At 39.6% G+C, this 17,669-nt stretch overlaps 1 protein-coding gene across 1 annotated transcript; it reads left to right on the forward strand.

Annotated features, from left to right (window-relative positions):
• The first annotated feature begins 1,055 nt into the window (after positions 1 to 1,055).
• Positions 1,056 to 1,611, forward strand: LOC110921956. Its single transcript, XM_022166280.2, has 2 exons — positions 1,056 to 1,274; positions 1,366 to 1,611. The coding sequence occupies exons 1-2, from the start codon at positions 1,056 to 1,058 to the stop codon at positions 1,609 to 1,611; spliced, it is 465 nt and encodes a 154-aa protein (XP_022021972.1).
• Positions 1,612 to 17,669: the final 16,058 nt, after the last annotated feature.

Here is a 17,669-nt window from a genome sequence, read left to right on the forward strand (position 1 = left end):
TGTTTTTTAAATGGACCAACACTTCTAGACAAAGGTTTTAAATTAAAGGCGACTGCGCTTTTTTGTTTTTTTATAACAATTTCCACTTCTTACGCTTAATGTAAACTAAAGACCCAATAGTTTGTTGTGCCAAAATGTATATAGAAAGTAGCATCATATCATTTAGGTGTCCCCCATAGCCGTTAAAAACTTACCTCGCCACAAAGTACAGGTGTCATTTTTAGGTTTGAATTATGTTCTCGTCCCGTATTGTCACCCCGCCGCAACGCGCGGGTTCCACACTAGTATTATATATAAGCATCTCCTATCCTATGTACTAAATAGTAATTTTCAACGTAAACTTTAAGATGGCAGTCCAAAAGGCAAGAACAAATATCCATTTTAACACTTTTCCTTCCCATCCTACCCCTCTCTCCCTCAACTTATACCTAATCTTACACCACTATAGTCCTATTAACAAGGCCATCGACACCTACAATTGAATGCGACATTCAATGCTTCACCACGTTGGCAACTGAATACGAGATTGAAGTGGGCAAGGAAGGGTCTCACCTTCAATTCATCCTCTCAATTCCCCGTCTGTTACCATCACCCCCTGTTAAGAAGTGGGCAATGGAAGATCAGGCACACACGTTTGCTAGCATATAACATCTGGATCATACAGCATCTTCGTGAGTGGTGGATGATGACGAAAGAGATGGTTTCTTATCAGAAGCTGCTGATTTCCTTTAATTTGAAGAACCACATCAGAGTAGGGAACGATTAGGGTTCCCTTGATTCTAGCCAGGTAAAAAATTTATAATTCGGTAATTTGTTGGAAGATAAGTTTGATTTTTGTTTATGTTTACAGTTTAATCAAAGGAAAAAATGGAGAAAATTAGTTTAGGGTTTTGAATTTTTAGATCATGAAAGTCACGTTTCTCTATCACGGTTTTCATAGGTAAGGCTATATACAAAGCATGATTATACAACGCAAATGCACATCCATGAATTTTTACAAAACTGAATTCATGATGATGCTTGTTGAATGCCATTAATCCATTTTTATACAAGTGATGAATCTGTTTATCTCAGCTAATAAAGCAAGACAGAGGTTATTGAGGTTATCTGAAACAACAGAGAAGCTTAAAAGGCGAGCAGCCGTCAGTGTTCAAGCCGGGAAAGAAAACGAGGCTCGAGATCTGTTATTTCAAAAGAAGAAGGTTATGCAAGCTTTAGATAATACAAAGAGTCGAATCGAGTTGCTTGATGAGCTTGCAGCAAATCTTATTGAGGTTTGTTTGTTCATCTATTAAGCTTATAATGTCACCAATATTATGTAGCTATTATAAATGCATATTCACTTGATGTTACCTTTGGTGGTAGGCAATACCTCTTAAAGATAGACAACTTGTTACCACAGTTTCTTCAGATCTTGAAATCGAAAAACAAGATGATGAATCTCCGGTTAGGGTTATGTCTCCATCTCCTGAAAATTCAGAAAAAGATTCTCTGAATATGAATGATAATCAGGAACTGCAAGAAAGAACCAATGAGTTGTCCACAGAACACAAAACAGACGATCTTGAAGGATTTTTGGAAGGCCATGGCATTGACAACAACGATGAGTAGTTTGACCGGTTTGACGTCTTTTGTTGACCTCGTGTTGATGAACAGTTAAACAAAGTTGACGCTGAGGTCTTCACGGTTATGAAGTGAAGACAGACGACCGACAAATCCCAAGGTGCAACAATTGATGGAAATTCTTGATGCTGTTCAGCGCATTAGAAAAAGGTATTGTAATAATATTGTTTCTGTAATCGTAATTTAGATTGTATTTCGTTGCTGATGGGTTGAATGGGTAATATATGAAAAATAGTTATAAAGGAAGGGTGAGCATAAAACCGATTGTAGTCGAGATCATGAATGAATTTATTTGCATAACCATTCCACTATGCCTCTTTGTTGTAGGCAAGACTTACCCTTAACCACTTGTTTGAGGAGCACCATAAATGCATCTGATACCGTGAAGCCAATGACTTGACTTACACTACACAGTTGCTACTTTGTGTAAAAAAGTGCATGTACCAAATATTGCTAAAAATATAAATGTGCCTAAAGAATGTTGCTATTGTGAGCATCTAACTTTTTTCTGTATCAAAACCTGAAAGTTGAAAAGAAGATGGTATTTGGAATCAATCATGTCACACCCCGACCGCGTATAACATGCAACCGCGGCGGAAAACATTGGGGAGTGTTGTGGACAGAATTAATTGTTATACAACCATGGAATTTAAAGTTACATTTTATTTATCAAACACGGATGTTACATTGTCTTAAAAGGAAGAACAGAATTCAAAACATAGTTATACTAGTTCTATCTTCATTTTTAGTCTCTAAGGCACAGGTCCGCCCTAGTATCGTGATCAACATCTTATGGAACAACTCCTGAAAACACATGTGAAAGTAGGTACGTCAGCATAAAAATGCCTGTGAGATACATAGGTTTTGTGAAAGTGGGATTCATGACTTGAGTTTTAAAGAAATGTTTAATAACAGTCAGTCATGAACCTTGTAATTTGCTTTGTCTCGCTTTGTAAACCATTTGAAAAACGATAATATCAGATGATATGTATAGATAAATGTAAGGTTAAATGAATAACCTAGTAAAATGAGTTGAATAATATAAGTTGTTTTGTAAGACAATGTTTTATGAAAAGTATGTTATTTGTATGAAATGTTATATGTCTAAACTGAAATGATTAAGATAACGCTAAGATATGTAATATTATACAAACATTTATATATAGGAAGTACCAGCGGCGTATCCACCATGTTTGCATCATATTACATACTCCACGTTATTCAAACCATTTACCCAAACCAACCCACCATGTAAATTGTTCATGTATAACTCAATTGTCAAGTGTTATTGTGTAAACCATGTCAAATGTCTATGTTCAATGTAATCCACCAAATGTGTATGTCAATGTCAACGTGTTTATGTTTGATGTAAATCATGTAATGTGTATCCCAAAATGTATCATGTACGGTAAGCGAAATGTATCAACTTAAACCATATGTAAAATGCACAAAGCAAGTCCTTGAAGTAAAACGTGGTTTAAATCAACGTTATGTTCTGTGGAAAAATGCATGCTCTATTGATACTAACATTTATGCGGTATTGTGAAATATGCATACATCCAAGCCTTGAGACTGTGGCGATAAACCCTTAAACAAATTAAAGGTTTATCTAAGTTATGTATATCGAATTCGGTCATTCCTTACAATCCTATCAAACCCAGGATTTCAGGAACGGGAGTTGTCAATTCCTATGGTACCACTACCTACTAACGAACGGCGTGATCATTGTTAATGAATGTATTGTCCCATTTTAAACAAACCAAATGTCATAACAAAATGAAGGCATGTGATGTAAATCAATGTGTCCATATGCTGAGTAAACATATGCAACATAAATGTTCATGTAAATCAATGTGTCCATATGCTGAGTAAACATATGCAGCAGGAATGTTATGTAAATCAATGTACTAAGTACGCACACGATGGGCATACTTAGCATGAAATGTAATGAAATCGTGTACTATAATGTACTACAACATAGCAGACATATGATGTGAAAACATGGAAAGCATGAAAGTAACAAGTAGGCACATGTGTTTCACCCCAAAACTGTCACACCCCGGCCGCGTATAACATGCAACCGCGGAAGAAACACCGGGGAGTGTCGTGGACAGAATTAAATTGTTTCATAACCATGGCATACAAAGTTGTATTTTATTTATAAACACGAGTGTTAAAATGTCTTAAAAGGAAGTACGGAAATCAAAACATAATTATGCTAGTTCTATCTTCATTTTTAGGCTCTAAGGCACTGGTCCGCCCTAGAATCATGATCATCGTCCTATGGAATAGCTCCTGAAAACACATGTGAAAGTAGGTACGTCAGCATAAAAATGCCTGTGAGATACATAGGTTTTGTGAAAATAGGATTCATGACTGGAGTTTAATGAAGGTTTAATAACAGTCAATCATGAACCTTGTGCTTTGTCTTGCTTTGTAAATCATTTGAAAAACGATAACATCTATTGATATGTATAGATAAGTACAAGGTTAAACGAGTAACCAAGTAAAATGAGTTGAAGATAATAAGTTGTTTTATAAGACAATGTTTTATGAAAAGTATGTTATTTGTATAAAAAGTTATATGTCTAAACTGAAATGATTTAGATAACGCTAAGATATGTAATATTATACAAACATTTATATATAGGAAGTACCAGTGGCGTATCCACCATGTTTGCATTATATTACATTCTCCACGTTACTTAAACCATTTACCCAAACCAATCCACCATGTAAATTGTGGTTGTATAAACCGAATGTCAAGTGTTATTGTGTAAACCATGTCAAATGTTTACGTTCAATGTAAACCACCAAATGTGTATGTCAATGTCAACGTGTTTATGTTCAATGTAAATCATGTAATGTGAAATCCCAAAATGTATCATGTATGGTAAGCGAAATGTATCAACTTAAACCATATGCACAAAACAAGTCGTTGAAGTAAAACGTAGTTTAAATCAACGTTATGTTCTGCGGAAACTGCATGCTCTATTGATATTAACATTTATGCGGTATTGTAAACTATGCATACATCCAAGCCTTGAGACTGTGGCGATAAACCCTTAAACAAATTAAAGGTTTATCTAAGTTATGTATATCGAATTCGGTCATTCCTTCCAATCCTATCAAACCCAGGATTTCAGAAATGGGAGTTGTCAATTCCTATGGTACCACTACCTACTAACGAACGGCGTGATCAATGTTAATGAATGTATTGTCCCATGTTAAACAAACCAAATGTCATAACAAAATGAAGGCATGTGATGTAAACAATTGTACTAAGTATGCTAAGTAAACATACGAAGCAGAAATGTTCATGTAAATCAATGTGCCCATATGCTGAGTAAACATATGCAGCAGAAATGTTCATGTAAATCAATGTGTCCATATGCTGAGTAAACATATGCAACAGAAATGTTCATGTAAATCAATGTGTCCATATGCTGAGTAAACATATGCAACAGAAATGTTCATGTAAATCAATGTGTCCATATGCTGAGTAAACATATGCAACAGAAATGTTCATGTAAATCAATGTGTCCATATGCTGAGTAAACATATGCAACAGGAATGTAATGTAAATCAATGTACTAAGTATGCACACAATGGGCATACATAGCATGAAATGAAATCGTGTACTATAATGTACTAACAACATAGCAGGCATATGATGTGAAAACATGGAAAGCATGAAAGTAACAGATAGGCACATGTGTTTCACCCCAAAACAGTTTGGAAAACAGTAAAAGATGGGGTTCTATGGACTCACCTGAGATTGCTTTGACTTCCTTGTAATATAACCAGATAATGCTAAAGATCACGGGATATCAAACGGCACCTAATAGGTAGCTATGTTAATATACAGGACCAAATCGGAAGGATCGGATAGTATGCGGGTTCGTAAACCAAACGAGTATGGAGGCTCGTGTAATATGGTTTAACAAAGCCTACATACTAAAATGAAACCTAACCTAAGTGCTTGCGACCCATCACGACCCGTTTAGATAGCTTATGCTACCCTAACGCGTCGTTCGCGTAGAACGCGTATGGAACGCCTAACATTGCGACCACAAGGTATAACCTCGGAAGGTTATAGCTATGGTCACCTAATATGTTTGGTCGGATCCTAATGATCGACCAAATGGGTCGGGTTCGAAAGTATAAGCGATGGTTTAGATCGCTTACCTTACGACCCTATATAAGCACTATACTAAAAGTGACGAGCTAACCATGTTAGAACATGCTTAACTAAGTTTAGAAAACAGGTTTGGCATCAAAACAAACGGCTTTGATGCTCACGAGTAGTTTGGTTACAAAATACGCAAGAATGCGCATTTTGGCCGAAACTACGACTCGTCACTGAGCCTAGATAACGGGGTAATCAGTAGGTATGGTCACTATGGACCATAACCATCGTGATCACGCTCACGTCATGAAGTTCCAACGAACTTCGCGTCGACCATAAGCTGGTCAACGCAGAAAGTCAACTAAACGTCGACTTTCGGACTCGAAAAGCGAATAAAAGAGCGAAAGAAGACTTACGGAGGGTCCCCGAGTGCTAATCTAGATCAAATAGCTCTAGTATGAAACAATGGTTCCAACTTAGAGCCTTAAGATCAGATTGTGTGGGTTTTTGGAACAAAGGGGGGGGGGTATATATAGGAAAAGTGGAACCGTATGGGTTCTGCTGTTCTGGGGACTCCTTACGGACCGTATGGGCTTTGGCTTATGGTCCGTAAGCCCCTAGTTTGGCAGATTTACAACTTTAGTCCCTGCAGCACCAAAACTTGGTATTTGATGCGTTTTAGGCACGTTTAAGCCCCGTTAACCTCATTTCATAGCGCTAGAATGATGTTAAAGTATAGGGAACTGAAAATGTGCTCAAACATATGTCGGAAGTCGGTTCGTTTGGCCGTACGGTCGCGATGTTCGGTTAATTACGACGGAATGCGCATAAGCGCAAAGGACGATCCAAATTGCGCGACGAACGGATTTTTCTCATGCCATACACTTGGGCATAATATAAGGATGTTTACATAAATTTTTGGATGTCCGGATGTATTCAGAACGTAAGTTATGCGCAAAAGTGCAAACTTGTGCACTTTTTGACACTTTTAGCCCCTTAATGATCCAAAAGTTTGTTTTAGCATACCAACCCCCTCAAAGCCTATTTCTAAGCTATGTAAAGGATATTTATGGTATGTTTAACTTATGGACATGTTCCGGAATGTTCGTTACAGTTCAAATTGGCATACTTTCGCAGTTTGTCAAGTTTAGTCCCTGTAAGCGAATTAACTTGTTTTTGCCATACCAAAGCCTTCAAAACTTATTTCTAAGTTATGTAAAGGTTATTTAAGGTAGGTTGAGTATATGTTGATGTTCCGGAGTATTTGTCGCACTAAACTGAGTGCGTTTACGCACCAGTTTGCGTATAATTCTCTAGAAAGTGATGTAGAGTTTGAAATTGAACAAAAGTCAAAACACGAAAAATGTAAAGCACAACAAAACAAACATTGGGATAAAATAACATTATTTTATTGATAATTGAACTGTTCACAATGATTACAGGCACAGATGTTACAGTCTCCCCTACTTGTGGAAATTTCGTCCCGAAATTTATTTAGAGGAAACTCGTGGAAAAAGATGCGGATATTTGGCCTTCATTTGATCTTCGCGTTCCTAAGTGAACTCGGGTCCACGTTTAGATTCCCAGCGAACCTTGACCAAAGGAATGCGCTTGCGTTTGAGCCACTTGACTTCACGTTCCATGATTTCTACCGGTTTCTCAACAAATTTCAGTGTTTTATCAACCCAAATTTCGTCAAGCGGTATGTGGAGGTTTTCATCAGCTAAACACCTCTTGAGATTGGACACGTGAAAGGTTGGATGAACATTTCCAAGTTCAGGAGGTAACTCAAGTCTATAGGCTACCTTACCGATTCTTTCGACGATCCTGAATGGTCCAACGTATCTAGGTGCAAGTTTTCCTTTCTTTCCAAATCTGATCACACCTTTCCAAGGTGAGACCTTAAGTAATAAACGATCACCGACTTGAAAATCCAAGGGTTTGCGTTTTAGGTCCGCGTAACTCTTTTGACGGTTTCTAGCTGTCTGAAGGTTATCACGAACTTTCTTTACCTTTTCTGTTGTCTCTAAAATGAGGGCAGGCCCAGTAAGTTGAGCCTCGCCAATCTCATTCCAGCAGACTGGTGAACGACATTTTCGACCATAGAGAGCCTCGAAAGGAGCCATGTTGATGCTGGAGTGATAACTGTTGTTGTAGGAGAATTCAATCAATGGAAGATGTGAATCCCAACTACCACCAAAATCGATCACACAAGCTCTAAGCATATCCTCCAGTGTCTGGATTGTTCTTTCAGATTGACCATCCGTTTGCGGATGATAGGCTGTGCTCAGATTAAGTTGGGACCCCATAGCAGATTGCATGGTTCTCCAAAAGTGAGAAGTGAAATGAGCATCTTTGTCAGAAATGATGTTCAAAGGAACACCATGTCGAGTTACTATTTCATCTACATATATTTGAGCAAGTTTGTCAGCCGAAAAATCCTCACGGATTGGCAAGAAATGCGCTGACTTGGTAAGACGATCAACAATTACCCAGATGGCATCGTGACCTTTCTTTGTGCGCGGGAGTTTAGTAATAAGATCCATAGTAACGTTTTCCCATTTCCAAACTGGGATCTCTGGTTGTTCCAATAAGCCAGAAGGACGCTGATGTTCAGCCTTAACCTTTAGACAAGTAAGGCATTTGGATACGTATAAGGCAATGTCTTTCTTCATACCAGGCCACCAATACTGAGTACGAAGATCCTTATACATCTTATCTGAGCCATGATGAATGAAATAACGAGACTTATGGGCTTCATCCATAAGCAATGTACGAAGATCATCTTGGCTTGGGACCCACAAACGGTCCATGAAGTAATATGATCCATTGTCCTTCAATTCAAGAGCAGGTGTTATGTGATAAGGAAATTCCTTATCCATCAAACTTTGTGAAACACAAGATTGTTGAGCCTGAGAAATGCGTGCTTGGATATCGGATTGGGCTTGAATAACCGATTGAACACGAACACAATGAAGCTTAGTACGTTCCTTGCGACTCAATGCATCGGCTACGACATTCGCCTTGCCAAGATGGTAGCGAATCTCGCAGTCGTAGTCGTTTAGAAGTTCAACCCAACGTCGTTGTCTCATGTTGAGCTCTTTTTGATTGAAGATATGTTGAAGACTTTTGTGGTCTGTAAAAACCACGCATTTTGTACCGTACAAGTAGTGTCTCCAAATTTTGTGAGCGAAGACAACTGCACCCAACTCAAGATCATGAGTGGTGTAGTTCTTCTCATGTATCTTCAACTGTCTTGATGCTTATGCTATGACTTTGTTTCTTTGCATCAGGACGCAGCCAAGACCTAATTTAGATGCGTCGCAATAAACGACGAAATCATCATTGCCCTCAGGTAAAGTTAGGACAGGCGCGTCACAAAGTTTTTGTTTCAAAGTCTGAAACGCTTCCTCTTGTTTGAATCCCCAATCAAATGGTTTGATCTTCTGAGCTAGAGCAGTTAGAGGAACTACAATCTTTGAGAAGTTTTCTATGAAGCGGCGGTAATAACTCGCTAGACCAAGAAAAGAACGAACTTCAGTAGGAGTAGTAGGTGTATCCCAATCCTTGATCGCACTGATCTTGGAGGGATCTACATGAATACCTTGTTCGTTGACAATATGTCCTAAAAATTGAACCTCTTTAAGCCAGAATTCACACTTGGAAAATTTGGTGAAAAGTTGTTCTTTCTTTAGGAGTTCCAATGTAAGACGAAGATGTTGCTCATGTTCAGCTCGCGTCTTAGAATATATCAAAATGTCATCAATAAAAACGATGATGAACTTATCCAAATAAGGCTTGCAGACCCTATTCATTAAGTCCATGAAAACAGCAGGAGCATTAGTCAAACCAAATGGCATGACTGTAAACTCATAATGTCCGTAACGAGTGCGGAACGCTGTCTTTGGAATGTCTTCTTCATGCACACGAAGCTGATAATATCCAGATCGTAGATCAATCTTTGAAAAGTATGTAGCACCTTGCAATTGATCAAAGAGATCATCAATGCGAGGTAGGGGATATCGATTCTTGATGGTAAGCTTGTTAAGCTCACGATAATCGATACACATCCTTAAAGATCCATCCTTCTTCTTTACAAAAAGAACGGGAGCACCCCAGGGTGAAAAGCTAGGGCGGATAAAACCTTTGTCGGAGAGCTCCTGAAGCTGCTTAGATAATTCTTGCATCTCGGACGGTGCAAGCCGGTATGGAGCTCTGGCAATGGGATTTGCACCAGGTACGAGATCAATACGGAACTCGACTTGGCGTGCTGGAGGTAGACCAGGTAAGTCTTCAGGAAAAACTTCAGAATAATCCCGAACGAAAGGAATATCTGAAATAGACTTACCCTTGCCTTTATCTGTTGTAACATGGGCTAAGAAAGCCACATAGTGCTTTCGCAGATACTTCCGTGCTTTAAAACAAGACATGAGTTTGAGACCACCAGCAGGCTTCTCACCACGAACCTGTAGGATCTCGCCTGTCGACAGCGGTACACGAACAATCTTCTCAGAACATACTATCTCTGCGCGATGTTTAGATAACCAATCCATACCCACTATAACGTCGAAGCTTCCAAGTTGCATTGGCGTGAGGTCAATAGGAAAAATATGGTCGTTAAGGTTCAACTGGCAGTTGCGTAGAACAGAATTAAGAACAATGGGTTCACCACTGGCAACCTCTACTGTCAAAGGTTTACCTAGTTTTGTTCTAGACACGCGAAGCATTGTCTCAAAAGACAATGACACAAAGCTCTTGTCGGCACCCGAATCAAAAAGAACAGATGCTGGCTGATTATTAATAAAGAACGTACCGTTCACCACTTCGTTGTCGGCTTGTGCTTCTTGTGCATTCATGTTAAAGACTCGACCTCGAGCCTGTGCCTGATTCTGGTTTGCATTCTGGTTCTGGTTGGCTAGTCTCGGACACCGATTTCTGTAGTGGGTCAGATCCCCACAGTTATAACAAGCACCTGGTGGGTAGTTTGGTCGTGCAGCCTGACCCTGTTGCTGAGCAACTTGTGGAGCAGGGTTCTGAACTGCGCGGTTCTGAGCAAACCGACAAACATTGGCAAGATGACCTGACTTCCCACAGTTAGTACAGAAACGGCACTGATATTGCGGCTGATGGTGACTGTTGCATTGATTGCACAAAGGTGCACTTCCTGAATAGGGTTTCTTTGCTGGAGGCTGGTTGGGAGCTGCCTGGTTAGCTTGGGCAGTGACAGCATAGTTTTGGGAAGCCTTACGCTTCCTTGACCCTCGTGAGGAACCAGAATCCTTTCCTTTCTTGTTCTGACCATTCTTGTTATCTTCCTTGCCAGTCGACTGTTTCTTGCCCTTGTCACCCTTCCTGTGCAATTTATTCTTTCGAATCTGTGACTTAGTCAACGTCGCTGATAACTCGATTGCCTGACGGAGTGTGGTAGGGTTGCTACCAGTAAGGATGTCTTGTACTGAGTCGGGTAGGCCGTCGATATACCTTTCGATAGCCTTATCGAGTGGGGCAACCATGGTCGGGCAAAGTAGACTCAACTCCTCAAACCTGTCAGTATAAGCCCTGTGCTCACCACTATCTTGCTTCAAATCATCAAACTCTTTCTCTAACGCTCGTTGCTCATGGCGAGGACAAAACTCCCTCATCATAAGAGCTCTTAGTTCAGCCCACGTTTGTGCTAGAGCAACATCTGCACCACGGTCTCTCATCACCCCATTCCACCATGTAAGAGCCCTCTTCTGAAACACACTTGAAGAAAACTCGACCTTGCGATTGTCAGGACACTGAACATGACGGAAAGTGTTCTCGATGCTCTCGAACCACTGAAGAAGCCCAGTTGCTCCCTCAGAACCACTAAACTTGAGTGGCTTAGCCGAGTTAAAATCTTTGTATTTGCATGTACCGTTGTTGTTGTTGTTGGCCTGGTTCCATTGAGTAAAGAGATTTGGGAATTGAGCAGCCATCTGCTGCGCAATGATTTCTGCCAGTTCAGCAGTTGCTATTTGGTGTTCACGTCGAGGAGGCATTCTGGAAGAGGAAAACATGAGAGGAAACGAGTGAGATGATTGGATGTAGAGAATGAGATGAAACAGAATCAACAAAAGCAAAGATGGTGATTATGCATCGCAACGCAAACAAGCGATATGAAATGTCTAGTCAAAGTAAATGGGTCAGAATTAGTGTATCGCGAAGACATGCTCGCCTATAAGTGAACACTCACCCCAAGAGTTCCCAGGTAAGAGTGACTGGTCCGATTATGTGGATTTGTACGAACACTCTAGCCTTAGACAGAAAACTCAGGGTACAGGCATTCACCCTTCCAGTTCGCACGTGTTCACACTATTAACCCAAAACTTTGACGGGATTTTTGAAAATCCAAAGGGGTTCAAAACCTTATAACAGAGGGTTCAAAACCTAGTAATCAATCATCCTAGAATAGATGATTAATTTTCAAAGCGGATTCGGAACCGAAGTTCTCGTTGTGGTTATCACCCAAGGATAGGTGATGTGCATGTTTTAAAATCTAAACACAAGATAACTTGTGTTAGGGTCCTAAAGTTATAGTCTAGGTCAAAGCATTACTAATATCCTAATTCCCTATAACCAATGGCTCTGATACCAACTCTTCTGTCACACCCCGGCCGCGTATAACATGCAACCGCGGCGGAAACGCCGGGGAGTGTCGTGGACAGAATTAAATTGTTTCATAACCATGGCATACAAAGTTGTATTTTATTTATAAACACGAGTGTTAAAATGTCTTAAAAGGAAGTACGGAAATCAAAACATAATTATGCTAGTTCTATCTTCATTTTTAGGCTCTAAGGCACAGGTCCGCCCTAGAATCATGATCATCATCCTATGGAATAGCTCCTGAAAACACATGTGAAAGTAGGTACGTCAGCATAAAAATGCCTGTGAGATACATAGGTTTTGTGAAAATAGGATTCATGACTGGAGTTTAATGAATGTTTAATAACAGTCAATCATGAACCTTGTGCTTTGTCTTGCTTTGTAAATCATTTGAAAAACGATAACATCAGATGATATGTATAGATAAGTACAAGGTTAAACGAGTAACCAAGTAAAATGAGTTGAAGATAATAAGTTGTTTTATAAGACAATGTTTTATGAAAAGTATGTTATTTGTATAAAAAGTTATATGTCTAAACTGAAATGATTTAGATAACGCTAAGATATGTAATATTATACAAACATTTATATATAGGAAGTACCAGCGGCATATCCACCATGTTTGCATCATATTACATACTCCATGTTACTTAAACCATTTACCCAAACCAATCCACCATGTAAATTGTGCTTGTATAAACCGAATGTCAAGTGTTATTGTGTAAACCATGTCAAATGTTTACGTTCAATGTAAACCACCAAATGTGTATGTCAATGTCAACGTGTTTATGTTCAATGTAAATCATGTAATGTGAAATCCCAAAATGTATCATGTATGGTAAGCGAAATGTATCAACTTAAACCATATGCACAAAACAAGTCGTTGAAGTAAAACGTGGTTTAAATCAACGTTATGTTCTCCGGAAACTGCATGCTCTATTGATATTAACATTTATGCGGTATTTAAACTATGCATACATCCAAGCCTTGAGACTGTGGCGATAAACCCTTAAACAAATTAAAGGTTTATCTAAGTTATGTATATCGAATTCGGTCATTCCTTCCAATCCTATCAAACCCAGGATTTCAGAAATGGGAGTTGTCAATTCCTATGGTACCACTACCTACTAACGAACGACGTGATCAATGTTAATGAATGTATTGTCCCATGTTAAACAAACCAAATGTCATAACAAAATGAAGGCATGTGATGTAAACAATTGTACTAAGTATGCTAAGTAAACATACGAAGCAGAAATGTTCATGTAAATCAATGTGCCCATATGCTGAGTAAACATATGCAGCAGAAATGTTCATGTAAATCAATGTGTCCATATGCTGAGTAAACATATGCAACATAAACGTTCATGTAAATCAATGTGTCCATATGCTGAGTAAACATATGCAACAGAAATGTTCATGTAAATCAATGTGTCCATATGCTGAGTAAACATATGCAACAGAAATGTTCATGTAAATCAATGTGTCCATATGCTGAGTAAACATATGCAACAGGAATGTAATGTAAATCAATGTACTAAGTATGCACACAATGGGCATACATAGCATGAAATGAAATCGTGTACTATAATGTACTAACAACATAGCAGGCATATGATGTGAAAACATGGAAAGCATGAAAGTAACAGATAGGCACATGTGTTTCACCCCAAAACAGTTTGGAAAACAGTAAAAGATGGGGTTCTATGTACTCACCTGAGATTGCTTTGACTTCCTTGTAATATAACCAGATAATGCTAAAGATCACGGGATATCAAACGGCACCTAATAGGTAGCTATGTTAATATACCGGACCAAATCGGAAGGATCGGATAGTATGCGGGTTCGTAAATCAAACGAGTATGGGGCTCGTGTAATATGGTTTAACAAAGCCTACATACTAAAATGAAACCTAACCTAAGTGCTTGCGACCCATCACGACCCGTTTAGATAGCTTATGCTACCCTAACGCGTCGTTCGCGTAGAACGCGTATGGAACGCCTAACATTGCGACCACAAGGTATAACCTCGGAAGGTTATAGCTATGGTCACCTAATATGTTTGGTCGGATCCTAATGATCGACCAAATGGGTCGGGTTCGAAAGTATAAGCGATGGTTTAGATCGCTTACCTTACGACCCTATATAAGCACTATACTAAAAGTGACGAGCTAACCATGTTAGAACATGCTTAACTAAGTTTAGAAAACAGGTTTGGCATCAAAACAAACGGCTTTGATGCTCACGAGTAGTTTGGTTACAAAATACGCAAGAATGCGCATTTTGGCCGAAACTACGACTCGTCACTGAGCCTAGATAACGGGGTAATCAGTAGGTATGGTCACTATGGACCATAACCATCGTGATCACGCTCACGTCATGAAGTTCCAACGAACTTCGCGTCGACCATAAGCTGGTCAACGCAGAAAGTCAACTAAACGTCGACTTTCGGACTCGAAAAGAGAATAAAAGAGCGAAAGAAGACTTACGGAGGGTCCCCGAGTGCTAATCTAGATCTAATAGCTCTAGTATGAAACAATGGTTCCAACTTAGAGCCTTAAGATCAGATTGTGTGGGTTTTTGGAACCAAGGGAGGGGGGTATATATAGGAAAAGTGGAACCGTTAGGATCGTTTTATCGAATATCGTGCCTTGATCTTGTGCGTACATGTGTTACATGGCTATATTCACTGAATATGGCCCTTGGCCTTTCATTGGGTGAAAAGGCATTTGACCCTTTCGCAATCTGAAGAGCCAAAATGTGGGTTCTTCTGTTCTGGGGACTCCTTACGGACCGTATGGGCTTTGGCTTATGGTCCGTAAGCCCCTAGTTTGGCAGATTTACAACTTTAGTCCCTGCAGCACCAAAACTTGGTATTTGATGCGTTTTTGGCACGTTTAAGCCCCATTAACCTCATTTCAAAGCTCTAAAATGATGTTAAAGTATAGGGAACTGAAAATGTGCTCAAAAATATGTCGGATGTCGGTTCGTTTGGCCGTACGGTCGCGATGTTCGGTTAATTACGACGGAATGCGCATAAGCGCAAAGGACGATCCAAATTGCGCGACGAACGGATTTTTCTCATGACACACACTTGGGCATAATATAAGAATGTTTACATAAATTTTTGGATGTCCGGATGTATTCAGAACGTAAGTTATGCGCAAAAGTGCAAACTTGTGCACTTTTTGACACTTTTAGCCCCTTAATGATCCAAAAGTTTGTTTTAGCATACCAACCCCCTCAAAGCCTATTTCTAAGCTATGTAAAGGATATTTATGGTATGTTTAACTTATGGACATGTTCCGGAATGTTCGTTACAGTTCAAATTGGCATACTTTCGCAGTTTGTCAAGTTTAGTCCCTGTAAGCGAATTAACTTGTTTTTGCCATACCAAAGCCTTCAAAACTTATTTCTAAGTTATGTAAAGGTTATTTAAGGTAGGTTGAGTATATGTTGATGTTCCGGAGTATTTGTCTCATTAAACTGAGTGCGTTTACGCACCAGTTTGCGTATAATTCTCTAGAAAGTGATGTAGAGTTTGAAATTGAACAAAAGTCAAAACACGAAAAATGTAAAGCACAACAAAACAAACATTGGGATCAAATAACATTATTTTATTGATAATTGAACTGTTCACAATGATTACAGGCACAAATGTTACAGTCTCCCCTACTTGTGGAAATTTCGTCCCGAAATTTATTTAGAGGAAACTCGTGGAAAAAGATGCGGATATTTGGCCTTCATTTGATCTTCGCGTTCCCAAGTGAACTCGGGTCCACGTTTAGATTCCCAGCGAACCTTGATCAAAGGAATGCGCTTGCGTTTGAGCCACTTGACTTCACGTTCCATGATTTCTACCGGTTTCTCAACAAATTTCAGTGTTTTATCAACCCAAATTTCGTCAAGCGGTATGTGGAGGTTTTCATCAGCTAAACACCTCTTGAGATTGGACACGTGAAAGGTTGGATGAACATTTCCAAGTTCAGGAGGTAACTCAAGTCTGTAGGCTACCTTACCGATTCTTTCGACGATCCTGAATGGTCCAACGTATCTAGGTGCAAGTTTTCCTTTCTTTCCAAATCTGATCACACCTTTCCAAGGTGAGACGTTAAGTAATAAACGATCACCGACTTGAAAATCCAAGGGTTTGCGTTTTAGGTCCGCGTAACTCTTTTGACGGTTTCTAGCTGTCTGAAGGTTATCACGAACTTTCTTTACCTTTTCTGTTGTCTCTAAAATGAGGGCAGGCCCAGTAAGTTGAGCCTCGCCAATCTCATTCCAGCAGACTGGTGAACGACATTTTCGACCATAGAGAGCCTCGAAAGGAGCCATGTTGATGCTGGAGTGATAACTGTTGTTGTAGGAGAATTCAATCAATGGAAGATGTGAATCCCAACTACCACCAAAATCGATCACACAAGCTCTAAGCATATCCTCCAGTGTCTGGATTGTTCTTTCAGATTGACCATCCGTTTGCGGATGATAGGCTGTGCTCAGATTAAGTTGGGACCCCATAGCAGATTGCATGGTTCTCCAAAAGTGAGAAGTGAAATGAGCATCTCTGTCAGAAATGATGTTCAAAGGAACACCATGTCGAGTTACTATTTCATCTACAGCAAGTTTGTCAGCCGAAAAATCCTCACGGATTGGCAAGAAATGCGCTGACTTGGTAAGACGATCAACAATTACCCAGATGGCATCGTGACCTTTCTTTGTGCGCGGGAGTTTAGTAATAAGATCCATAGTAACGTTTTCCGATTTCCAAACTGGGATCTCTGGTTGTTCCAATAAGCCAGAAGGACGCTGATGTTCAGCCTTAACCTTTAGACAAGTAAGGCATTTGGATACGTATAAGGCAGTGTCTTTCTTCATACCAGGCCACCAATACTGAGTACGAAGATCCTTATGCATCTTATCTGAGCCAGGATGAATGGAATAACGAGACTTATGGGCTTCATCCATAAGCAATGTACGAAGATCATCTTGGCTTGGGACCCACAAACGGTCCATGAAGTAATATGATCCATTGTCCTTCAATTCAAGAGCAGGTGTTATGTGATAAGGAAATTCCTTATCCATCAAACTTTGTGAAACACAAGATTGTTGAGCCTGAGAAATGCGTGCTTGGATATCGGATTGGGCTTGAATAACCGATTGAACACGAACACAATGAAGCTTAGTACGTTCCTTGCGACTCAATGCATCGGCTTCGACATTCGCCTTGCCAGGATGGTAGCGAATCTCACAGTCGTAGTCGTTTAGAAGTTCAACCCAACGTCGTTGTC

This window comes from Helianthus annuus, chromosome 17, assembly GCF_002127325.2.
Source record: "Helianthus annuus cultivar XRQ/B chromosome 17, HanXRQr2.0-SUNRISE, whole genome shotgun sequence".
Classification (NCBI taxonomy): Eukaryota; Viridiplantae; Streptophyta; class Magnoliopsida; order Asterales; family Asteraceae; genus Helianthus; species Helianthus annuus.

Coding starts and splice junctions, on each gene's coding strand:
- LOC110921956 (XM_022166280.2), top strand. CDS start 1,056: ATGAATCTGTTTATCTCAGCTAATAAAGCAAGACAGAGGTTATTGAGG. Junction 1,275..1,365: donor TTGCAGCAAATCTTATTGAG/GTTTGTTTGTTC, acceptor CTTTGGTGGTAG/GCAATACCTCTTAAAGATAG.